This window comes from Ostrinia furnacalis, unplaced genomic scaffold (assembly GCF_004193835.3).
Source record: "Ostrinia furnacalis isolate ACB-3 unplaced genomic scaffold, ASM419383v2 OfSCF3022, whole genome shotgun sequence".
In the NCBI taxonomy this organism is placed as follows: domain Eukaryota; kingdom Metazoa; phylum Arthropoda; class Insecta; order Lepidoptera; family Crambidae; genus Ostrinia; species Ostrinia furnacalis.
Window position 1 is genome coordinate 1,407,151 of NW_021133261.1, and position 25,855 is coordinate 1,433,005.

Consider the following 25,855-nt stretch of genomic DNA (forward strand, 5'->3'; position numbering starts at 1 on the left):
ATATTGCTGTCGCGACTGTGCGACGGGCGCCCGCAGTGAGTGTGAGAGAGCTACGTGCTCACGGACCGGGCTTTACAAACCATAGGAATCTAAACCTTACAGCCTGAACAATAAGCTCACGAAAGTAAGTCGTATTGTGTAAACAATAAGGTCAATATTAAAAACTGACGTACCATCAAGCGGGCGCGTTAGGCAGCGAGAACTTCCTAATAACAAGTTTTTTATTTCTGTTATCTGTCACAAACCACAGGAATCTAAACCTTATAGCCTGAACAACAAACTCGCGAAAGTAAGTCGTATTACATAAACAATAAAGTCGATATTAAAAACAGACGTACTATCAAGCGGGCGCGTTAGTAATAACATGTTTGTTATTTCTGTTATCTGTCGCAAACCACAAGAATCTAAATCTTATAGCCTGAACAACAATCTCGCGAAAGTAAGTCGTATTATTTAGACAATAAAGTCGATATTAAAAACTGTTGACGTACCGTCAAGCGGGCGCATTAGGCAGCGTGAAGTGATATCGTTCGTCAGTTCGTTGATAAAGCGGCGCGCGCGCTTTTACTCCCATAGCGGTCGGTCTCTGCGATGGATCTTCGCTCAGCATTAGTTTTAGGACTTCGCTCTGGAAAGAAATATAAATAAATAGGTTATTTTAGGAGTAAACAATATCTCAAATAGGGTCTCAGAAAAACTTAATGCTATTATGATAAGGGAATTTATTTAGGGATATTGTAATGGGGCAATGTAAAATCTCAAAAAGTTGTTCAAGTAATTTTAAGTATCCTAGCTGGGCTAGGATGCGCGCCGTGATAAAATCTAATCGATGGTTTTAAACGACAAATGTATGGGCTTATCGCGTAAAATCGATAAAATGGCGCGCTAAACTTATCGCAGCGCGTATACTAAGGCCTACAGCCATCGCATGCATTATGTCACAATTTTATTCTAAAGCGCATGTCTGGTAACATGACGCATTTGTCAGCCGTTTGGTGTAGTGGTTCAGAACGGACTACTGTGCCGAGAGGTCCCGGGTTCAATTCCCGTCCGGGCAGAAATTGAAATGATGAATTTTAATTTCTGTGACGGGTCTGGGTGTCGCTATTGTATAATATGTATGAATTTACAAAAAAAAAGTATTTAGGTATGTTTATATCCGTTGTCTAGTACCCATAGTACTAGCTATGCTTAGTTTGGGGCTAGCGGCGCAGTGTAAAATGTCCAAGAATATTTATTTACTCATGAGACTGCAACTTGCAACTTAGAGAACTGGGTCTAACATACCTCCTGTGGGTACTCCTCGTTGAAACGATGTGGGTACCGCGCGTCTCTCAATCTTAGGAGGCACGTCACTCGCTCGGACTCGGTCCCGAATGGCTGTAGTAATTCGAACAGAATCAGCCCCAAGGAGTAGATGTCCACTTTGTAACTGTAGGGACGGCAGAGAAGCTGTTCTGGCGACATGTAGAGGTGTGTGCCTGGAAAGGGAATAGTTTTTATTGGAATTTAAGCCTTATGAAAGCAGAATATAAGGTAGTTTGTACGGCGTACTTTTGTGCATGTGACATTGCGGGAAAAACCGAGGTTCATTCGTGAGGAAATGTATTAAAATGGTGAGGTACCAAAAACTAAAGAACTAGCCGGTTTACATTTAAAATATGGATCAACATAATTCTTCTTTTATAACAAAGCATAAAATGAATGATACGAACTTTACCTGCATAGCACAAAAAAGGTCAAGGACTAGGTACGCAACTTTTTTGAAGTGATAGTTTGCTGTGCCTTAAGACGGCCAAAAATACTCATAAATAATGCTATTCATTGCATATCACGTATTTAAAATGTTAACTAAAATTATGAGAAAAAAATCCTGCAATGATGAAATTTATTAACTAAGATCAGATAGTTATTTTAAAACACTTACCAACTCTATACGTATGTCTCGCATACGCGTCAATCTCATCAGTCGGGCCGCCATCTTGCGAGCTGTCATTCATGGCGGTCACGAGCCCGAAGTCGCCCACTTTGACCCTTCCATCGGGCGCGAAGAAGATATTGCTGGGCTTGAGGTCGCAGTGGATTAGACCCGCTAAAGCCCGATCCGTGAGCACGTAGAATTTTGTCCATTGCCCCCAGCTACCCATCCTTATCGCTCGCGCGTAATTATATTGCTGTCGCGACTGTGCGACTGGCACCCGCAGTGAGTGTGCGAGCGCGATAGCAACATAATTACGCGCGAGCGATAAGGATGGGTAGCTAGGGGACATTGGACAAAATTCTACGTGCTCACGGACCAGGTTTTAGATGGACGTATTCCACGGCCGATACTATCTGGCTGAAGAGGACTTTGACCTGGAAAGGACACTTACCAACTCTATACGTGTGTCTAGCATACGCGTCAATCTCATCAGTCGGGCCGCCATCTTGCGAGCTGTCATTCATGGCGGTCACGAGCTCGAAGTCGCCCACTTTGACCCGGCCGTCGGGCGCGAAGAAGATATTGCTGGGCTTGACCTGGCTGGTCGCGGTGGATTAGACCCGCTAAAGCCCGGTCCGTGAGCACGTAGAATTTTGTCCATTGCCCCCAGCTACCCATCCTTATCGCTCGCGCGTAATTATATTGCTGTCGCGACTGTGCGACGGGCGCCCGCAGTGAGTGTGCGAGCGCGATAGCAACATAATTACGCGCGAGCGATAAGGATGGGTAGCTAGGGGACATTGGACAAAATTCTACGTGCTCACGGACCAGGTTTTAGATGGACGTATTCCACGGCCGATACTATCTGGCTGAAGAGGATTTGACCTGGAAAGGACACTTACCAACTCTATACGTGTGTCTCGCATACGCGTCAATCTCATCAGTCGGGCCGCCATCTTGCGAGCTGTCATTCATGGCGGTCACCAGTCCGAAGTCGCCCACTTTGACCCTCCCGTCGGGCGCGAAGAAGATATTGCTGGGCTTGAGGTCGCGGTGGATGAGACCCGCTAGGTGGACGTATTCCACGGCCGATACTATCTGGCTGAAGAGGACTTTGACCTGGAAAGGATAGGTGAAATGTAGCAAAACTTAATCATAGTTGAAAAAGTAACCAACAATTCCAAAGAAAGACACAAAAAAAAAACACATGGTCTGAGTTGCATTTTCGTAACTTTATCCGTTACTATAACTATACCGGTGTATTATAGGGTTTGGCAGACTTTTGGAGTTTGTTAAAGTTTAAGTAAGATGGTGCAATACAGGGTTAATTGCAGCCCTGAAAAGCCGTGAAACGTTAAGTAAATATGTCATCGTCGATAGTGACGTCATAAGTTCGTTTTGACAGCTTTAATTATCTTGTCAATAATAGGATAACGTTTATGCCCTGAAGTTTATAAACATCGGTGGTCTGCACCTAGGCTAAACCAGGATTCACTCACAAGTATAGGTGTACCAGAATCTCATGGCAAATAGGAAAAATAAACTTTGTTGAGAGCAATACTGGGGAAATTGGAATAAACGATCTTGATACTGTTTAATTTTTTACTTTTATGACTAATATTAATGAACATGAAGTACGAATATACATTTTAGGTAGGTATGTGTGGTGGAAGAATTGAAAAAAAAAAAAAAAAAAAAAAGAATGTTGTTATACATCAGGTTTTTAACATAGGAAAATGTCTTGGAAATTAAATAAATCGTCTGTGAGAAAAGAAATGTCTGAGAAATTATTATTTAAATTACCTACATATTTTCGCGTGGAACTGAAACATAGGCGGTGCCGTTCTTTTTGTATATGGCCAGAGCCCCGATTACGGTAATTTTTAACGTCAACAATCCAGACACGCTTCTCGTTTCTGCGATACGATTGGTCGTTCAACAGCGTACGTCAGCTGTTTTGACCAATCGTATCGCAGAATCAGAAACGCGTCTGGATTGTAGACGTTAAAAGTTACCGTAATCGGGGCTCAGGTCTGGGTTATTGAAAAAAAAAGGTTACATTTTATTAAGAAAGAATCTTGAGTGACCCTAGCTGAAAAATTAATAACTGCTAGATTTAAAAAAAAAATGAACTGGCTGGATCAGGGGTGATTTACTGTTTGTACTCCGAATGACTGTGTGAATACACCGATCAAAATAGCGTGAATAGTTATGCGCAACTTTAGAGCCCTGTAACTTATTTATTTGTGATATTTTCATGATTATTTCACAATTATTATTAGTTCTACTTATATTTATTTCAAGTTTATTTCAAAGAAAAAAATTGGAAACTTCTCCATTATTCAATCTAGCTTTATGAAATCTTTTTCAATTTTCTTTACATGGTCATAACATCTGCACCAATTTGTGAGATATACCTGAAAACCCCGATAAAACAGCTATTAAGTAAGAATAATATAAAAAAACACAACCCTCCTTCTGACACAGTTGGGTAATAAACTAAATGTATCAAAACATTTCAGTCCAACTTACTGTCAACTAGGGATATTCCGATACTAATAAATACGAGTAGGTACTCGATACTTTTGATTCGATACCAAGTATTTATTGTATCGAATCAATTTTGCGATACATAATCGGTATCGAAACAAAAATACTTGGTATCGAATCGAATCAGCAAAACAACCGAAAACAATAAAAAAAAAACCGAGAACGCATCATACAGAACTGAGAGAGTAAAAACAGTCAGCTAATCAGCTTTAATCGGTTACCGAGTTACTAGAGCCCGAGCCGAAAGCGAGAGAAGGAGACACCCGCACCCGCCCGCAAATCATCTCGCCATTCCGCCATTGTGAAAGTGTTAAGTGACTATTTACAAGTAATTTTATTAATTGTAATCATCAAATTCATCGGTTTATTCCATCGGATAATAGTTGTTTTCTTCTCAATTTTGTTTAAATTATTGTCCTTCAACGTTCATTGATAGCACCCTCAAAATAATAAAACAAAATAAAAGTTCCAAAAAGTATCGATATCAGTAAGTATCGATACTTTAGGAGTACTTATTTAAGTAGTATCGAAAAAAGATTTGAGTATTATCGAAATGAGTAGGTATCGATACTTAGGTGGTATCGGAACATCCCTACTGTCAACTCGACGACGCGCTTTAGAATCAAAGATCGACTTTGAATTATGCCTTATTTTACAATTCACATTGAAAACAATATGCCTTGCTTGAACTTTTTCGACTTTTTCACAAAAATAACAAATAGTCAAGAAGAGATTACAAAAATTTTGCAGCGGCTGACAGATTTCATAATTTTCTTTGACAGGTGACAATTAAACCATAGACAATTGCCATATGAAAAACACACTTTTCCAATATTTTTGTTTGCCATGAGATTCTGGTACACCTATACCACAGTACCTGTGCACAATGTACCCGTGTACCTATGTACAGTGTACCCGTGTACCTATACACAGTGTACACGTGCACAGTATACCCGTATACCTGTGCACAATGTACCCTTGCCGTACCTTGTACCCGTGTCGTACCTTGTACCCGTGTCGTACCTTGTACCCGTGTCGTACCTTGTACCCGTGTCGTACCTTGTACCCGTGTCGTAACTTGTACCCGTGTTGTACCTTGTACCCGTGTCGTACCTTGTACCCGTGTCGTACCTTGTACCCGTGTCGTACCTTGTACCCGTGTCGTACCTTGTCCCCGCGCGAGGCGGGCGTGCGGTTGAGCCGCAGCCAGTCGTGCAGGCTGTCGCGCAGACACAGCTGCATCTGGATGTAGAGGTACATCTTGCTCGCAGCTGGCTCGGTTCGGACGCACAGGTCCAGTGACCAGTGCCGCATGTGTCCCTTGTGCAGTGCACAGTGTACCCGTGTACCTATGCAGAGTGTACCCACGTCGTATCTTGGACCTATGTCGTACCTTGTACCCGTGTCGTATCTTGTACCCTTGTCGTACCTTGTCCCCGCGCGAGGCGGGCGTGCGGTTGAGCCGCAGCCAGTCGTGCAGGCTGTCGCGGAGACACAGCTGCATCTGGATGTAGAGGTACATCTTGCTAGCGGCCGGCTCTGTGCGGACGCACAAGTCTAATGACCAGTGTCGCCTGTGGCCCTTCTGTGGACAATCAGTTAAACATAATTAACATACATTAGCCATGAGGTTTTAGAGTAGAATAGAACCATTACCATTCATCCCGTGGATGTCTATAGTCTTTTTCACGTAAGATGATCCGTATGACACTTCAAGGTTATCCATTTTACGCATAGTACATATGCAGAATATTTTTGAAAAAATATTTGTATTTTATTAGCAATATAATAAAAATAAATTAACTACTTGTCTTGAAATATATAGTAAAATCTGAGTCTATTGATTATAATTTAATTAAATACGATGTAAAAATATTTTTTATTTAATGTACGCAATGTGTGAAACGGAATAGATTTAGTGCTGGGGTATTTCTTGTATGATAAAATTGATTATTTCCGCGGTTCATTAATCGATTGCAGTGAATACTTACNATTGACGATAAAAGTTCATCATGCCCAGGAAGCGACGCAAGTCTTGTACGGTAGTGGGTAGGGGGAAACTTGTGATGGCCTTGGTCTTCTCTTCTAGGGGTCGTATTCCATCTTTGGATATGTGATACCCCAGAAATTCTATCTCGGCTTTGCCGAATTCGCATTTGTCTACATTTAGTGCGATACCGTATTTGTCAAGTCTCTCTAGAACTTGTCTCAACAGGATCTTATTCTGGTTCTCGCTGCATGATGGTAATAAGATATCGTCGACGAAAACGAAAACATCCAGTCCTTTTAATACCATATCCATGAATCTTTGGAACGTTTGGCTGGCATTACGAAGTCCGAACGTCATCCTTGTAAATTCAAATAGGCCGAAGGGTGTTGTTATCGCTGTCTTCGGTATGTGGTCTTCAAAGATTGGGATGTGATGGAACGATTTGCGGATGTCAAGTTTCGAGAAGATATTTTTGTTGTGCAGTAGGTATGTGAAGTCCTGGAGTCGTGGTATAGGATAGCGATCAGGAAGAGTGACAGCGTTAAGACGTCTATAGTCGCCGCAAGGTCGCAACTCGCCATTTTTCTTATTAACAATGTGTAGTGGCGTTGCCCAGGGACTGTCGGAGGGGCGGCAGATGCCCAGGTCCATCATCCTCTGGAACTCTTCCTTCGCTGCTTTATATTTTGCTGGGTTCAACGGACGAACTTTTGCATAGGTCGGCGGTCCCGTCGTATGTAGGTAATGCACGACATTATGCTTAGGTGCATTTTTCAGCGTCGACGGCCTTGTTACGTCAGGAAATTCGCTTAGTAACTCGGCGTATGGGCAGGTGACGTCGATTGTGCGAATTGATGATTCAGACGATATCGATGTGTGCGTTGATATTGACAAATTATTGATTTTGTCAATTAATTTCTTTGCGCTGAGATCGATGTTAAGCTGATTCTTAGCCAGGAAATCTGCACCAAGGATGGATCGACGTACATCTGCAATGACGAAGGTCCACGTGAAGGGTCGTCTTAAGCCAAGATCTAAGGTGACGGTTTTAAGTCCATAAGTTCTTATTTTCGTTCCGTTGGCAGCATATATGGCGTAATTGTTGTTGGTGTTGCCTTTTTCTTTCTTGCGGGCGTTTTCTGATCGTTGCCTTTTAGGCGGTCTGTTCTCCTTCGTCATGGACATAATTAGTATCCGATGTAACTAGCCGGGTCGTCGTAAGAGCTTATTGCAGAGTACAGGGTAAGAGGTACAGAATCCAGAACATACAATCCCAAGTTTTATAAAAGTTTGATAAAACTTGGGAGTTGATCGAAAAAACCGAAAACTTTATTAAATTTTCGTGCCAAATGTCAATGTCAGTAAGTAAAACGTCACAGCTGCCAATTTTTTGTTTTTTTTTTCTGCGATTTGTCTATGATTTTACATGGTCCACCAAGTTAAATAGCCAAAAAAGCTGTTTTCGTTCATTCTTTTTGTATAGTCTGTGGAAAGAAAATATTAAACTCTGTTTTAGCTATCAAAGGTTTATAAACGATTATGAATAACGTTTTTTATCAGAGGTTTATAAGAGTGTTTTAAGCCTATCAAACGTTTTAGCTAATGTAGGTTTTAAACCTATATTAGCATTTTATTATGAATAAGACCGTTAGTTATTAAAAGCATCACAAAAATCAACTATATTTTTCGATTATTGACTTTAATAAACGCATTGAAAATAAATGAATAGTTTTTAATTTAAAGAAACAGAACCAGTACTTTTTAGGAATCGTTTTTTTTAACACGAACCATGAAATTTGAATATTATCAATAGAAAATTGTTACTATAATATTTGTAATTAAAAAAAACATGTTTTTTGTTAAATAACCTATACAAAATATTTCTCTAAAAGTAGGTTTTACTAACTCTTCGAAAAAAATCGATAGATAAATCGCTATGGTTTAGTTATGTGACATCTCTAAATCTTTCAAACTCGAAACGTCATACGGATCATCTTAGGTGAAAAAGACTATAGCTAGTGTACCCGACACTTGTGTAAGGGCCCTCGCCCACGGAACTTGTAACGATGCAGTCGTGTGTACTTCTGTAGTGCGTTGCAAATAAGACTAACGCGCTTTAGTAGCGATGCTGTACCGCGTTTCGTAAACGCGCGAAAAAGTCGCCGTGGGCGAGGGCCCTTAGACTAATCGTCTATTTACCTCTGATAAAATAAATGAGCGTGTTGAAATAGTACAAGTTTTTATTTCATTAATCGCAATGTTAGCAGAGGTAGAGACTAAAATATATATATTATTTTATTAAAAAATTGGTTATATGATCCAACGTAATAATTATAATAATTATGGTTTCTGTGCCAAATTCAAATTCGATGTTTTTTTGTTTTGATTATGGCTCGTGTAGTAGTGTTAATTAAATTCGCAATATTGTGTTTGTATTATTAAAAAATAGATTTATGAACCAACATACCTTTTTATTTTTACTACTAGTGCTGTCAGTCTTAGTGAATCCATCAATCTCTTTCACCCTCTCTAGTCTTTTGTCCACCGAAGATTCTTTTCTCGCTTCGCTCTGTCCAGACTTCGGGTTTTCGGAATGTGCGAACACAATAAATGAATCGTCATTGTCCCCACTTGCAATTTGGGGTACATTTTTCACCCCAAAATCCCCGCTAGTGATGTTCTTTGACAGATCGGTGGTTGCGTAATCTCCCAGGTTTTTGGATAGGTCGGGCGTTGTGCTGATATTAAAATCGTGGCTGCTATGTTTGGGGGATGTAGGGGTGGAGTGGTGGGTTGAATTATGGGACGAATGGTGGGAATTCCGGGACGAGTGGTGTGAGTTTTGGGAATGTTTGGAGACGTTGTCTTCGAATACTATGCTGAAAGAGTCGTTGCAGCTTAGCGATCTGAAATGGATAAGAGAAGCTTGAAATAGACTATTTGAATTTAACATTTATGTCACTACAACAGTGTGAAATAAATCCACCATCATTATACACTGTCGTAGATGTCGTTAAAAGAAGACGTAAGGACTCGTCCTGAACATTAAGTTCCTTATGTCCCTCTACTTGAGTGGCGTATGCTACTGCAGTGAAGAATAAGGCGGTTATCACACTGCGCGACAGATTTAATAATTGTATGCAAGTACCTCAGTTTGTATGGAAAACACGCGCGGCACTTCACACTGACAACGCGTCCGCGCGCGTGATTTTTTATATGAAATAACGCGCTCCGCGGCAGAGCGCGGCGCAGTGTGTTAACCGCCTAAATGACTTGATAATGATGATAACACGTCATACGTCAATATTCGGCTAAACACAAATATTAGAAAACAAAACACTGCAGATGACGTTTTACTTTCCCGCCAAAACCCGCACTCCATAGATTTTTCTTTTTTTTTTGCAGGAAAACGCAAAGGCTTACGCCATACAGCCACATAAAATATTATTTATAAATCAACCCACCTGTTTCTCTTAGGCAGATCAGCCAGCCGCTTCTCATAGTCAAGCGCGTCCACGCAATCGTCAATAGACTTCTGTAGTTCCAACCGAACACTGTCCCGCTTAGTGTGGCTGCTTTTGTTAGGCGGTGACGTGGCGGTACACTCATCTGTCATGGCTACGGAGACTCCGTCCAGTTCTCTGTCAAATTCAAATTTGAATTTAGAATAATTTTTTTTGTTTCATTATGGCTTTTGTCTAATTCCAATTCGATGTTTTTTTGTTTTATGGCTTAATGCGAATTGCACATGGCCAGTATTAAGTACCTAATCGTGATGTGTGTGTGCGTATACAAAAATAAAACATTGTGTTTGTTTAGTACGTAGAATACCAGCGAACTGTAGCTCAGTACGGGAAGCACTGTTTAAATGAGGGCTTAGTGTGAGTTTATATCCAACGTCTAAAAATTATGAAGATTTTCGTTCTTGAAAGTATCCGCTAAGGTCGCTGTACAATCCGTCATACATTAAATGTCATTTTTTACGCGATCACTAGTGACGACATTTGATGTAAACTCACACTAAAGCTCTCTTAGCGCGAAGCAATAAGTTGAACTGATGATTATGACAGAATGATAGAGAAATTATAATGATTGCGTCGAACGGTTATAGCAATGGCGATGATAATAATGATGAAAATGGTGGTGTTCAAGATGATGATGATGATGATGAAGATGATGATGTATCCTCCTACCTCATCCAGACAGCGTCTCGCTGCTCCTGCCACAGCGGCGGCGGCTCCTCGAGCCAGGCGTTGAAGTAGCGCACGATATTTTCGTGCTCCAGCTTGGCTAACGCGCGAACTTCGCGCAAGACACGCTCGCGCTTCGATTCCCTGCAGGGACACATTATTTTTATGAAAACTTTATATTAATTTGTTCCCATTACCCATGTAGATCCGAGAATAGGATCATTACCACAGTTACTGTGGATGTCGTAGGAAAGAGGCGAGTAAGGGACAAATGTGAGAACATAAGGCTTCCCCAACCTGAGCCCCGATTACGGTAATTTTTAACGTCTACAATCCAGACACGCTTCTCGATTCTGCGATACGATTGGTCATTCAATAGCGTACGTCAGCTGTTTTGACCAATCGTATCGCAGAATCGATGAAGCGTGTCTGGATTGTAGACGTTAAAAGTTACCGTAATCGGGGCTCTGTATGGCCAGCAACGAGTGATTTTGAAATATCGTGTGTCGAATCACCAAAAGGCGTATCTAACAAAATGGCGATAGTTTGAGATGCGACTCTTAACGCTAAAAAATAAAATAAAAATGGCGATATTCAGTTAAACTCACCATGTTATTAAAAACGTTCATTTTATAACCTCACAAAAGATTGTAACTGAATGCCAGTATTGACAGTCAAAAGGCCCCATAATGCATTTAAATTTTTCCATACTTCAGTTCAAACTTTCTCTAAGTAGGCGCGCACACCGTTGATTTTTAGTTGGCCGATAGTTGTGCCCGATTTTAAATTGTATGAAGAATCGGAGAAATCGAATCGGCGTAGTGTGCGCACTCCCATACATGCCCATACTGATCAACTGCCCGACTAAACTATCGGCCGACGAAAAATCAACGGTGTGTGCCTACTCTAAAATTCGCTCCTATAAAAATCTATTACGTCTTTTGATCGTGATTTGACCCACGATGAGTGTTCCACACATAATGAAATTACTTGTCTACTTCCCAGTTTAGTAACTTGGATATTGCAAGCTTTAGTCTAACTAAAAAATATTACTTGTACCTTTTACATTAGGTAAATTAGAGATAATCGTCCGCCTGCAATAGAAACATGGCCTGATAACGATGATGATACCTTTTAGGCAGCGTGATCCTCTTCACAGCATACGAGCAGTGGTCGATATTGTTCCTTGCTTCGAACACCACGCCGAAGCCGCCTCGGCCGAGGCAGCGCAGCGGGGTGAAATCGTTCTCATATCGCCCCGAGTATTCTTGAGTGGGGGGAGTCGGTGGAGGCCGCTCGTAGTACCGCTCTACTATTATGTTCTCCTGGTATAAGTAAAGGGTTAGGGTCAGCTAAGTTTAGAGAAAGAACCATCTAAGTTCTCCTGTGAAAAGGTAGCTATTATTTTAGGGGCCTAGGCAGCGCAGCGGGGTGAGTCGCTTATAATACCGCACCACTATTATGTTCTCCTGGTACAAGGAAAGGACGAGCGTAAATAACAAAATTGCAAGAAAAAAGAAGCCCGCAGCGAGGTGAAATCGTTCTCGTATTGCCCCGAATATTCTTGAGTGGGGGGAGTCGGTGGAGGCCGCTCGTAGTACCGCTCTACTATTATGTTCTCCTAGTACAATAAAAGGGTTTATCAGCTAAGTTTAGGGAAAGAACCATCTAAGTTCTCCTGTGAAAAGGTAGCTATTATTTTAGGGGCCTAGGCAGCGCAGCGGGGTGAAATCGTTCTCGTATCGCCCCGAGTATTCCTGGGTGGGGGGACTCGGTGGAGGCCGCTCGTAGTACCGCTCTACTATTATGTTCTCCTGGTAGGGGGAGAATTGACTATAAGAAGAGACATGGATCAGAGAAATTTGAAGGGAGTCAAGCAAAGCGCCCGGGGAAAAGAGCCCAGAGCAAGTACCCGCGCGCTCTCCCGAGATTCGGTACGCCGTAGGAAGAACCATCGGTAGTGGTGGGTTAGTATTATGTTCTCCTGGTACAAAGGAATATGAGCGTAAATGACTAAATTGCAATAAAAAAGAAGCTCGAAGCGGGGTGAAATCGTTCTCGTATCGCCCCGAGTATTACTGAGTAGGGGGAGTCAATAGCGGATGTTCGTTGTACCTAGGGTTTTTGATTTCTCGACTTATTTTTTTTCTCGAGTTTCGGGAATTCTCGAGGCCAAAGTCTCGAGTTTTCTCGGGTCTCGAGTCTTTTAATTAAAACTGTTGAAATCGGTTGAAATTTAATAAAAACACGGGTTTTTATTAATGTTATAATGTGTCTGGGTTATAATCAATGATACTGTAAAGTTTCAACAAAATCCGTTCAATAGTTTTTGCGTGAAAGAGTAACAAACATCCAGACATCCACACAAACTTTCGCATTTATAATATTAGTAGGATAATTATAACTTAGTAATTAACTAAAGGAACAAAAGTCAAAAAGTCGCGTGTACTTTAAGGATTAATAACCATAAATATCTGGAGCTCCAATTGAATCACTTGTTTTCCAAAGAACACAAGTCCAAATTAATTGAAAAATTACGATAATAAACCTGCATTTACAAACAAAAAAACATTTAAATTTGAATAAATGTATTTACGAGTAGGTACCTAAACTAACAGATATTAATAAAAAAAATCAGTCTTTAAATCAGTCAGTTATACAAACATAATAAAATATAGCATACTCGTAGGTGATCATTATTAGTTTCGGTTAAGATCATTACTTGCAAATCAAATTAGTTAAAAAAAGGAAAAACTAGGCCAGTCTAAACGCAACGTTAACCTATTAAATAATTAAACACTTAATTTTGTCTAAGAAAATAGGCTTTCAAGAATATTAAAGCTTCAAAATCGAAACTCGAGAATTCTCGAGCTCCGGTAATTTTTTTCTCGTCTCGAATGAAGCCAAATTTCTCGAGTTTTCTCGAGTTCGAGAAAGCTCGAGCAGAAACCCTAGTTGTACCGCTCCACTATTATGTTCTCCTAGTAAAATAAAAGGGTTATGATCAGCTAAGTTTAGGGACAGAACCATAAAAGAGACCTGTTTTGAGACAAATAAATATTTTCCATCTATCTAAGATCTCCTGTGAAAAGGTAGCTATTATTTTAGGGGTCTAGGCAGCGCAGCGGGGTGAAATCGTTCTCGTATCGCCCCGAGTATTAGTAGTAGTGTTACCACTACCGAGTATTACCACTCCACTATTATGTTCTCCTGGTACAAGGAAAGGATGAGCGTAAACTAAATTACAATAAAAAGAAGCCGTCTCTGCCGAGACCGGGTGAATAGTTCTCATATCGCCCTCTTGAGGACTCTCGTAGTAAGCCTTCATTATTATATTCTCCTGGTACAAGAGACGGTTATAATTAACTAAATTAACGAAAACAAATAATCTTAAATACTCCTGGAAAAAGGGGTTGTTATAAAAACTACGAGTACTCCTGAGTGGCTCATAGTACCGCCCCGCTATTATGTTCTCCTGGTACAAGGAAAGGATGAGCGTAAATAACTAAATTAGAATAAAAAAGAACCGCCTGACTAGTGGGGTTTCTAACGTATCTCGATTATTCTCGATTTACAAGGCTTAACTATTAGAAAGTGAATTTACTTTCACAATATTTCATAATTAATTTTATTGTTCTCGGAATTAAATTACAGTCGCTTAATTATCTGAAATCGAATGATTATTATCTAAACTAATATCATAAAGCGGAACGATTGGATTGTTTGTTTGTATTGAATAGGCTCCGAAACTACTGGACAAGTTTGAATAAATCTTTTACCATTACTTCTGGACATAAGCAGCACGAAGCTTGCCGAGCTAGTCATTAATATTCACTACTTGTTATGTTTTTTTAAATAATGCAATTTGTAAATACAAATTACTAATAACCCCGTTTACCCCTCGTGGTAAGCTAAATGTGCTTGTGTCACGAGTGGGCTCAACACAATGGTCTGGGATTCGAACCCGCGTTCCTCGGATCACGAGTCGGCCAGTCCGACCCCTTCACCGCTCGGCTATATGTATTTCCTTCTGTCGTTTGAAAGTATTGAATAAACTTACCTGATGGTTAACAGGCAGTGGCGTGCTTGGCCTCAGCTTCGGAGCGAAGAACCTCGGCCATATCATCAGATTCATCAGCAATGCCGAACTGACTGCTATCAGCAGCACTTCCTTCCACCAGAACCATAGAGAATACACGTGCACGTGTATATGATGATGTTCGTGATCCTCGTCCGGTGTGGGCAGGACTATGTCCGGGCCGTCGATGGATTCTTCGGACACTTGGACTGCTTGGTCGCACGTCTCTTGGAGGTAGAGGAAGAAGCCGTGGTTGCCTGGGAATGAGAATATTTTGTAAGCCTGCTAGTTATTGCTTCAAAATGCAATATGATGTTGTGGTATTGAAGAAAGATAGTGTAGTGAAGGCATAAAATCCGATCAGATTCCGTCAAAATACAAAATAAATAGAGATATCGGATGACAGAAATGGGATCTACTCGTATTAGTGTCAGTAAAACTATAAGAATAGCTCTATAAGTACTCCGAACCATATTTTCACGGATTCGGATCAGACAAACATAGTGCATAACTGCTTAACCTCATTATGATTTTAAATATGCTCAGTTGGAATTTATTTACTCAATTTTCTATAGTGTTGTTATAAATAGATATAAATTGGTGCGTACATGCTCGCCTAGACCGCTGAACTAATATTCACATTTTTTTAAAGCAAGGACGGGAAGCACTCAAGTATCAAGGACAAGTCAATGTTCAATAATAGGCTATTTTTTTAAAGATTATTAGTAATTTGTATTGCCCACATTAGTAATAGCACAGAATAATAATAAGTACTACGTACAGAAGTTTTACTTCGCGAAGGTATTTAAAAAAATGTATGCTCAATGTCATTAACAATATGGTGTAATTTAGCTTGTCTCAAGAGTCAAGCAAGTTTGTCAGAAGTTTTGTTGACAAACGTCAGTGATCGGCACTGCGCCGAAGCTATAGGGCTGACTTCGGTAAAATGATGTGACGTGAGGTGCCAATCTGCAGAAAATGGCGGAGGAAATACATGATTTAGCATGAATTATCATGAATAATATTAACTACTTATTTACCTCTCAGTGTCTTGAGGCAACTTAAAAAAGTACATTCTGTGTTTTTATTATTATTTAGGCAGTTAAATACTGCACAGTATTTAGTACACCATTTTCTATATTTTCTTCCATCATACACAAGAATACGCGTGCGTGAGTCAATGTTCGCTCGTATGTGAGGCCTTGTCGAATAGTACTCTTGTAGGGGGCAATCGTGCGTGTTTTGTTTTCGATGTAAACTCGCGGAGATGAACAGGCCTGGTAATAGTCCCATTAGCCCTTCGTGTTAAGCTAAATAAGCTGGTGGTTACGAGTGGGCTCACCACAATAGTCGAGCGGCGGTGGGTTTCGAACCCGCGTTCCTCGGATCTCGAGTCGGCCAGTCCGACCACTTCACCGTTGGGCTATCGTGGCTATGAATCACAAAACATCACTTACCCGTAGGCTCAGTGGTGCCATACAGGGTGATCAGGGACAGCGTGTTAGGTTCGGGGTCCTGCACCGACAGCGCAGTTTCCTGTCCGTCCAGCAGAGGCCGCGAGTGCTTCAGTTTCCACGGCACTGGCTTGGCTGATACTGATGTCTCAAGTTTCTGAGCGTAGAAGACGCTTTCTTGGATGTATAGCTGGAAGGTAAACAAAACTATATAGTGTATAGCTTTTGCCCGCGGCTTCACCCGCGTGAAATTTAGTTTGTCACAGATCGTCATAAATTATAACCTATATGTTAATCTGGGTTAAATACAATAATACTGTAAAGTTTCATCAAAATCCGTTTAGTAGTTTTTGCGTGAAAGAGTAACAAACATCCAGATATCCAGACATCCAAACATCCAAACTTTCGCATTTATAATATTAAGTAGGATTGTACAAAGAACAGATCAAAGGATGATGGGCATATTGGGCGTTAAACCAACAGAAACAAAAAGTATACTAAATTAAAGCTTAATACTAGTACTTCATTTCATAGTATGACAACAATCCTGAAATACGCGGGGATACGGAGATAGAGGTCGTTGAATATGCAAAGTTTCTATAGTATTTCACATCACATTAGAGTAATAAAAATAGTATTCGATCAATTAGATTGCTTTTATCGATCATATTGAGAGTATTGTATCATATCTTACTATCGATTCTATCGATTTAGTAAGTATGTATACCGAATAAATCATAATCGATTATTCGATTGAAATAATCGATTATATTGCTGAAAATAAGGAATCGAATTGACAATCAAATGATAGTAATGATGGTTATCAATAAAATCGATTAATCGAATTGTTAATCGATAAATCGTTAATTGGCAATATCGATTAATAATCGATCACGGATCGATTATGCGACAACACTAAAGCTTAACTGGTAGAAATCCCATTGAAACATGACTGTGTGTTCATTTCATTTCTCTAAATGGTACCTACGAGTAGACCAGGTGTGGTCCTACGCACGTAATGTAGAACATGGACTTATTTTATACAATTTGTTGGCCCCACTCCTTAACTGTTGGACATAATAATTGTTAAAAATAACTTAATGTAACAATGTAGGTATATTAATTGATTATATTTTTTGTTTGCGCAATAAAACACCTATGACTATTATACATTATGTCAATTTCCAAGCAAACCCGGGAGTTTTTGGTAGTTATTTATATGAAAATATATTTCTGATACTAAGTCCTAACAAATAATAGTAGTTACATTTCTGTTGGTTTTACGCCCAGATTCCATAGAAAAGTGCCCATCATCCTTTGAAGTTTTTGTTGCAAAATCATTCCTATTTACAACAACTTATGATATAGATCGTTTTTCATCCACGAAGACGCGCCCCACCAATTTTTGGTCGAGGGTAGCGCGAGGTGCGGGGAGTTTGATCCGAGCAATCCCAGCGTCATTATTGTAGTGTGCGTGTGCACTCATGGATAATTTAGCGTGTACTGATAACACTCAAACATTAGCGGAAGAATGGTGGGGAGCGTCTTCATGGATGAAACGATCAATACCAAAGTGTTTAGCGTTTTAAAATATACGTTTCGATGTCTCTAGTGACGTGTAAAAAACTAATTTGATCACTTGACACATTGTAAAATAATAATAGATGATTTTGTCAGATTCATAATCATCGTTTAAGCAAACAGAAGTTAGGTTAGGTCGTTATGGAAATCCTTGGGGAAAGCTTTTGGCCAGCTGTGGAAGTCATTAATTTGGCTGAAACGAACGAAGGCAAGATATCAATTTATCTTTTTCGGCATATAACAAATATTACACTATCTTAATTTTAATAAACAAATAAATGTGCATTTACTGATTCATGAGTTAACTTGGATTAACAGATAAGATAGTAGTCACGAGTCTAATTTTAAGGTAAGTAGCATTGAAAGAACACATTTAAATCCCAACTAATATTATAAATGCGAAAGTAACTCAGTCTGTCTGTCTGTCTGTCTGTCTGTTACGCTTTCCCGCTTAAACCTCGCAACCGATTTTGATGAAATTTGGCATAGAGATAGTTTGAGTCCCGGGAAAGAACATAGGATAGTTTTTATCCCGGTTTTTGAAACAGGGACGCGCGCGATAAAGTTTTTCTGTGACAGACAAAATTCCACGCGGGCGAAGCCGCGGGCGGAAAGCTAGTTGTATATAAAGTTCATGAAGCTCGTAGAACTTTTGGCCGTTGAGGCAGAAAAGTTATTGAGTGGCGACTACCGACCACGGACCGAAATACATTATGTAGGCAGGATTCCTCGGCCCGACGACTTGATGAATAAAATTTGTAATTGTTTAAGCCACTCTCACCTGCCTATCGTATGCCCTGATATAATTTTAGATGATGAAAATATTGAGCCGCCATTTAGCCACTGGGGCCTCTAGTACCGCGCGCGTTGCAAACATACTATAAATTAATCTTAGCAACCAGTTGCAAGTTGTATTATAGCGACGCGATCACGCAATGACAGCACCGCGTTTAATTACCGGGCCTCACCTTGTAGCCGCCCCATGCCTGCCACTGGGGCCTGTGGGACCACTCACCTGTCTGTCATGCACGCCGATGTACAGCGAGGGAGCGGCGTCTACTAACGACTGAGCCGCCTCCCACAGTACGTCGATGTGTTGTAGCGAGCCTTGTAGACACATGCCTGCCACGGGGCCTGTAGGACCACTCACCTGTCTATCATGCACGCCGATGTACAGCGAGGGAGCGGCGTCTACTAACGACTGAGCCGCCTCCCACAGCACGTCGATGTGTTGTAGCGAGCCTTGTAGACACATGCCTGCCACGGGACCTGTAAAGCCCGGTCTGCGAGCACGTAGAATTTTGTCCAATGACCCCCAGCTACCCATCTTTATCGCTCGCGCGTAATGAGGGCTATCGTTTTAGCACTCACCAGTTAGCGCCACTGTAGAGTGAGGTCCTGTCACTTGCTAGTAGCGAAGACAGTGACACCTACTGGTGAGCGCGAAAGTGGTAGGAGGACTATCGCATTTGCACTAATCAAGATGGCGCCACTGTAGAGTAAGGTCCTGTCAATCGCCAGGGGTGCCAACTGTTAAGTATAAAAACGATAGCCCTCATTATATTACTTTCGCGACTGTGCGACGGGCGCCCGCAGTGAGTGTGCGAGCGCGACAGAAACATAATTACGCGCGAGCGATAAGGATGGGTAGCTTGGGGTCATTGGACAAAATTCTACGTGCTCGCAGACCAGACTATAGGACCACTCACCTGTCTGTCATGCACACCGATATACAGTGAAGGCGGCGCGGCGGGCGCGTTGTCTACTAACGACTGAGCCGCCTCCCATAGAACGTCGATGTGTTGTAATGAACCGCCTTGTAGACGCCACATGCCTGCCACTGGGGCTTCTAGCTGTGGACAGTAAAAAAATATTGAAAGACGGAAAACAAAACAAGGAGAGGCCGTTTCAGCTCGGAACGACAACTTCTCAAAATGACAATGCGAATTTGTCATTGTGAGAAATACACACACCGGCAGATTTAGAGGAACGGAAAAAAAAGCATCAATATCATCATTATTTTAGGAAAAAAATGCCTAATTATGACATTATTTTTTAATTTAATTCTAAATATGAAAAAAATAATTGCCAACAGTATATTTTTTTAATTATTTTGTTTAAATTACCCCATCAACAGTTTCGTTGAGTGTTTTGAATTGAATGAAGCTTNGTAAATTCCCTACTATGCGAAATGTAAGTTTAGGAGCTGCTTAACTATTTGAGAAGCCGTCAAATATTTAAATGGCGTTTCAGTATTCGGCCGTAGATCTCGTCACTAAGAAATGGATAAGGCACATGTTGCATTATTTATTACTACCTATTTCTAGCAAACAAAAACACTAACGGCCGAATACTGAAACACTACTCAAATCTATCACTCAGCTGACGGGCTCCTAAATTTAAGTATCCTTCAATTTTAAATGGTATTCTCAAACGCTACTCAACGGATTTGAAGCCGTGATCAGCTAAGCAGCTCTCAAATGTTTACATAATGGCAACATTTACCAAAAAAAGTATGTTTTCATTTACACAAATGATAACTTTACGTCTTTTATCCATTACACGCAGCATCGTTTGGTTATGTATTGTCTTTTATGGAAATATACTCAATCAACTTAACATAGAACAGTTTATTTTTAGTTTCTATTATATATAAATCTCGTTTTATCATATAAAAANGATAATGTTCGTTTTCACAGTGCTCGCTCAGTACAGGCACATCTAAACCATTTGGATATACCCATGATGCAGTGGCTGGCAAGATCCCTAGACAAGAATCCTATAGAGCATGTCTTGGACTTTCTTAAAAGATGTGTTAAACTCAGAATACCACCGGTGGTGTTGAGAAACGCGTTACTAGAGGAATGGCAGACATTGCCCCAAAATACCCTTCATATCATTAACTGCAGCATGCTCAGATGAATGGAAACCATCATCAGAGCAAGAGGGGGAAATACCCATCATTAATTCATTCATTTGGATAGTGATAAGCTACCCTAATTTTTAATCTGGCCACAATTTCTAATTTTTGTTCAAAACTGAAAAATTGAAATTTCGTTTCGATGATTTTTTATTAAATAAAAACGACTAAATATTTAAAAAATATATGTTATTTTATTTTATTTTAATTATCTCTTTATTTTGTATAATAAATATTTCATAGATCAGTAGTAATTTTCCTTATTTTCATACTTTTTTTTGCGTTCCGCTAAATCTGCCGGTGTGTGTAGACATTATGAGAAGTTGTCTTTTAGCGAAGTTGACATTTTAAGAAGTTGTCATTTCGAGAAGTGGACATTTTGGGCCCCGGTTGTCATTTTGAGAAGTTGTCATTCCGAGCTGAAACGGGTGAGGCACGCTAGCAACAACTGCACGGTGGTACAGAGTACGACACGCAAATATAAGTACGTGTAGCGATACTATTCCGCGGAGTATTGGGATGGGACCACTGATCATATTAAGTAAGTGCTTGTCGACGGGATGTTTTACTTACATAACTTGATAGAACCCGAATGGCAAAGTAAAATAGAATTAGGCTCGAATATACATAATGTATTTGCTTTAAAAGCAGTAACAAAAGACGGGATGCGAAACTAGAGGACATAAAACTTGCCTAAGAACCAACACACATTTAACAATTACCAAAAGCATCCACTTAATTTTAACATTAATTAAACAATATTAGATTGCAACGGACACTTCTTTAAAACACGACTTAATTTCATTAGCAAATCATGTACCTTCTGCCTCCACAGTAGTCGCGCGTCGCCCGGGCGGCGGACGGCGACCACGCCCTCAGGTAAAGCCACGCCCACAGCCACGGCCGGCGGAGGACCGGTCGCGCCGCCCGCGCACTCCCGCCGGCTTAATGCCAGCTGGTGCTCGGCCACGCTGAAGTTCCATCTGTAAAACATCAAATAATTGAAGGACGTAGCACACTTATCAACCCGGAAAGGGATCGTAACCGTATCAACTGGAGGCGATCAGTATTCTTTGTATGAAACTCCATACTGTAACGTACACTTATCCGCACCGTAACAAACGCATCGTCTCGCGGTCGATAGCGCGCGAAAGGCGATGACAGCTCGCGAAAGTCTGCTATGACCTTTAGTCTTCACTGAATGTGCACGAACCTCTCTTTACCAGAGTCAATGGCGTTGAAAAGATTATGCACATCGAAGAAAGCATTCATTTCGATACATAGAAAACTGACAAGCGTCGTTCTATCTTAGATTAGTTCCACAATCTTGACACAATAGGCCAGTAAGAATCTTTGCCTCATTGCTAATGGAGTATTTGGCTACATGTTCCCGTTGTACAGGGTTGGGGAAGCCTGATATTAATTTCATTTAAAGCGACTAATTATAGGGAACATTTTCATTAACCCCTTCCCTGCCTTCGTGCTTTTTATGATTCAATGTTTTTTAAAAGTTTTTTGATAAACAAGTGTGTGAGTATAGTAGTTAGTATTAAATAACATAGTGTTTGGAAATACTAACTTTTCGTTCCCACTGCGCGGATCCAATGCCCTCACAGTGTTAGAGTGTCGCCTCAACACTAGGATGTCTCGGCCCGCGCCAGCTGTCTGTTGCTCGCTGTTGCACCCGCTCGAACCACACTCGTATATTATGGACCCCGACGACGCGTCCAGACCGAGCCAGTTGGTCTCTCTTGCCCCTGGGGAAGATAAATGTGAATAAATTCAAGCGGTCATACAAGTCTACTACTCTAGTCTAGGTCATACAGTCTGTCGATGCGACACTCAAAATCAAAAATATTTTATTCAATTTAGATCACTAGTGGCACTTATGAACGTCAAAATACAGTTAAAAAAAAGGTAGCCCTTAAGGGGTACTTTACATGTCTCTTTATCTTTTGGGCCCTACCAGCGCTTCGAGACAAACATATGGCAAGTGCTGAGAAGAAACGCCGGAACAAACTCAGTACTAGTACCCAACTCCGTCTAACTACGTTAAACGAACGAGGTAGTTATTCTAAACGCAGAAATAATTTCGCAGCAAGAAATATTAAGCTACCAGAAATTTTAGCATTCGCTTCCCCATTTTACACCTGGGGCAAGATAAATCCAAACAGTAACACATTGATGCGATACTACGTTAGACGGAAGACATGGAGTGATCCTATAACGCAGAAAGGGTAATTTAAGCTAGCGGACATTTCCGCTGCAATACTATTTGTGCGTTCGCTTCCTAACATTAGTAAAGGGGCGAAGTGAATGCACAGATGTGTATTGAAACGTTTTCGTTTCACTTATAATTCACGGTTTCTTTTTTCATTAGAGGCACGGAACCCAAAGTTGAACCTGGAACTTTACTTGCATAAGATGTTAGGCGAAAGTACTGTTTGAGCATGAAGTACAACATACCTTTCTATACAACATCTTTGGCAATATTTTGCTCTTTTTGTTCCCTATTGCAAAGCAACACGTATACCTACTGCTAATTCAATCGGATTTATTTTATCTACAGATCGTGCATGAAAAACAGGCCGTGAAGTCGTTACTTTGTCACACACAATAGTTACATGAGTCACCACTCTATGTTAACACATAAAAATTCAATTACATTATAAATGAAACGTTACAAAATACATTCTGATTTATTTATAAAGCAGTCGACTATAGTTTGCTAGAGCAATTCAAATCTTAGAAGACAATAACATCCATGATAGTAAAACCATCTGCAGCCTTGAGCATTTGCCAAGGGCATGTATTGGAGAGTTTATTACATAATTTCTGTGATACAAAAATATGCAACCTAATAATTGCAAAATTTTTTTAAAACACAAATATGCAGTATTCAGTGATTGGAAACAAAATATGATATCCCAAAAGAGCTCTAAGATTAATTTAAGCTATTTAGTACCAATTAAGTGCTGTGGAGATTTCCAGCCGGACTAGGATGCGCCATTTTAAATCTTATCGACTTTTTTAGACGACAAATGTATGGGCTTATCGTACAAAATCGATAAAATGCCTCGACATAAGTTTATCTTATGCGTATCCTAGATCTACTGAAAGTTATTTATCAATCACATCATGAAATATCTTCCTTGTATAACGCTTCTGCAATTAATAAAAAATCAAGACTCAATTTAATTCAGACTCACCAGCTATGACCAAGTCATCGGAGTACTTAAATGAGGCGGAAAGAAGTTGTTCAGCATCAAACGGTAACGGTTCAATGGTTTCTCCGCTGAGGCTGTACAGTGTTCCGCGGAGAGAGGGCACCAGACGCACCCATTTACCGCCTGCTGTGAGCTAAAATAATATGGTTGTTATAAATGTATTGTTGCAAAAAAAAATAATAAAAATCATGATTTGCTTCATTTTAAATCATGCAACTGATACCTTATGTTTTGAAAGGGATGATCAATGTAAAAAGATGTTCAATGAAAATTTGATTTATTTACTTTTTAAAGCACAAGATGTTAAATCTAGGGGGTACTGTCCTATTTGCCTTTTCACTCTCACCTTGAAGAGGCACAGAGTTATTAGAAGTGCGAAATTTACAGATGAATGTATTTTGGAGAGAGAACATAATAAGAAAAATAAGTTGGCTTTCAATCTGTAGTATCTAAAAATCATATTTGATCCAAATGAATATAATAAAAATGAAAGTAGCAATATTTTACCTCGACATGATGTAAATTGGATGACAGTAATGGTTGTGTTTCTAGGTCCCATGCTTTAATGCCATTGTCAGTTGAGAATGCTGTTAGCTTACCATCTAAGGTACTAACTAGCACCAAACTGTAACAAACATACACATTCACATGTAAAATAAATAAATAAAATGTGTAAAATACTTTTTCATATGAGGTGAAAGTTTATAGTAAATTAATTACAATTTTGGTAACAATACATGATATTTCAGCTTCCATAGAAAATTTGTAGATTTTGTACTCATAGGTAATACTTTGTATGAACCAACTTAACTATTTTACTGCCAGTTTTTTAATTAAGATGTTCAAACTGAAGGGTCATAAACTACCAAAGCAGCAGGATACAAAATATGTGATGCATTTATTTAAAACGTTAGTTTAACCACAAACAATAGGGGTCAGAAGCATTTTTTTTTTCAAGGACATGGTTTTTGAACATGAGGAATATTGGCAATGATATTTTTAGTAATTATTAAATTAAATCCACAATGTTTAATTTGTGTTTTAGATTACATTTCCCAATTGTTAAATCTGGCATTGACAGTCAATTAACCAAAGATTAATGGCATTGTATGTAACTTATGTTAACTTATTCCTTATCATTCATCTTTTTAACATTTTGAGTTCATTATGTAAACAACATTAATTTACAGATATTATTATTATCAACAATGCTGTTATTATCAATCATTTGTTCGTTTATTAATACATGGTTACATAAATCAAGTTGTTTTTTTTCTTGTGCACTTTCATGTCACAACTTGTCCTTGGATGAGTCATCCAATCTGCTGAAAGTTTGTAAATATGCCTTCTAAACTGAACCAACACTCTTTCACTAGCAAAATAGGCTCTGTAGACAAATAATAGACGTAATTAAGCAAACAACATTATTTTTAAGAAGCCAGTTTAAAACCTGTCTTCAAGACTCTTGCCTATAATACTTGCCGGTTAACAAACATGGTTAAAAGGAAGGCAATCGAAACTCACTCGTGGTTGACTGGTCCGCCGTTCGCATTATTGTGAGGATTACAAAACGGTAACTTCTGTATATTATCATCGGCACGCAGATAAGAAACAAAACAAGTTAACACGAAAGCCGCTTTTAAAGCTACGACCTTCCAATACCAGTCCGACATTGTATTATTGCAAAATATTGTCCGGACATCTCCAGCTATACCCCGGGCTCCGGTGTTTATTTCTTACGAAACTTTTGAAAAAAATTACGAAGATCAAAATAACGCAGCCACTGGCTCCACAGATGATAGCTCCACTGAAATTAGTCCACGTCAGTTCTGTCAATGTCAAAATAGCGTTTTGTTCTTAATTTACGTTCGTTGGTCATCGACAACCGAAGTTTCGCACCGGGCGGGGTGAATACTTTGAATTTCATGTGCGTTCGCCTTACAG

At 39.9% G+C, this 25,855-nt stretch overlaps 1 protein-coding gene across 2 annotated transcripts; it reads right to left on the reverse strand.

The window, feature by feature from the left end:
- LOC114357063 (eukaryotic translation initiation factor 2-alpha kinase) lies at positions 1-25,732 on the reverse strand. 2 transcript variants are annotated; one of them, XM_028310506.1, is made up of 16 exons: positions 25,436-25,732; positions 24,419-24,536; positions 23,894-24,044; positions 22,264-22,441; positions 21,505-21,667; positions 19,474-19,617; positions 16,187-16,373; positions 14,712-14,986; positions 11,783-11,976; positions 10,655-10,795; positions 9,926-10,102; positions 8,929-9,367; positions 5,901-6,056; positions 2,824-3,040; positions 1,288-1,481; positions 1-628 (listed from the first exon to the last, which is right to left on the reverse strand). In XM_028310506.1, exons 1-16 carry the CDS (start codon positions 25,582-25,584, stop codon positions 494-496), a joined length of 3,018 nt encoding a protein of 1,005 aa, XP_028166307.1. In that variant the 5' UTR covers positions 25,585-25,732; the 3' UTR covers positions 1-493. The 2 variants fall into 2 exon arrangements, with proteins under 2 accessions (XP_028166307.1, XP_028166308.1); XM_028310507.1 differs by lacking the exons at positions 19,474-19,617; positions 21,505-21,667; positions 22,264-22,441; ... (1 more) ...; positions 24,419-24,536; positions 25,436-25,732 and adding an exon at positions 18,780-19,031.
- Between the last annotated feature and the right edge of the window lie 123 nt (positions 25,733-25,855).

Coding starts and splice junctions, on each gene's coding strand:
- LOC114357063 (XM_028310506.1), bottom strand. CDS start 25,584: ATGTCGGACTGGTATTGGAAGGTCGTAGCTTTAAAAGCGGCTTTCGTG. Junction 19,618..21,504: donor GACTACTGTGGAGGCAGAAG/GTACATGATTTG, acceptor TACTGTCCACAG/CTAGAAGCCCCAGTGGCAGG. Junction 629..1,287: donor ACGAGGAGTACCCACAGGAG/GTATGTTAGACC, acceptor ATTTCTTTCCAG/AGCGAAGTCCTAAAACTAAT.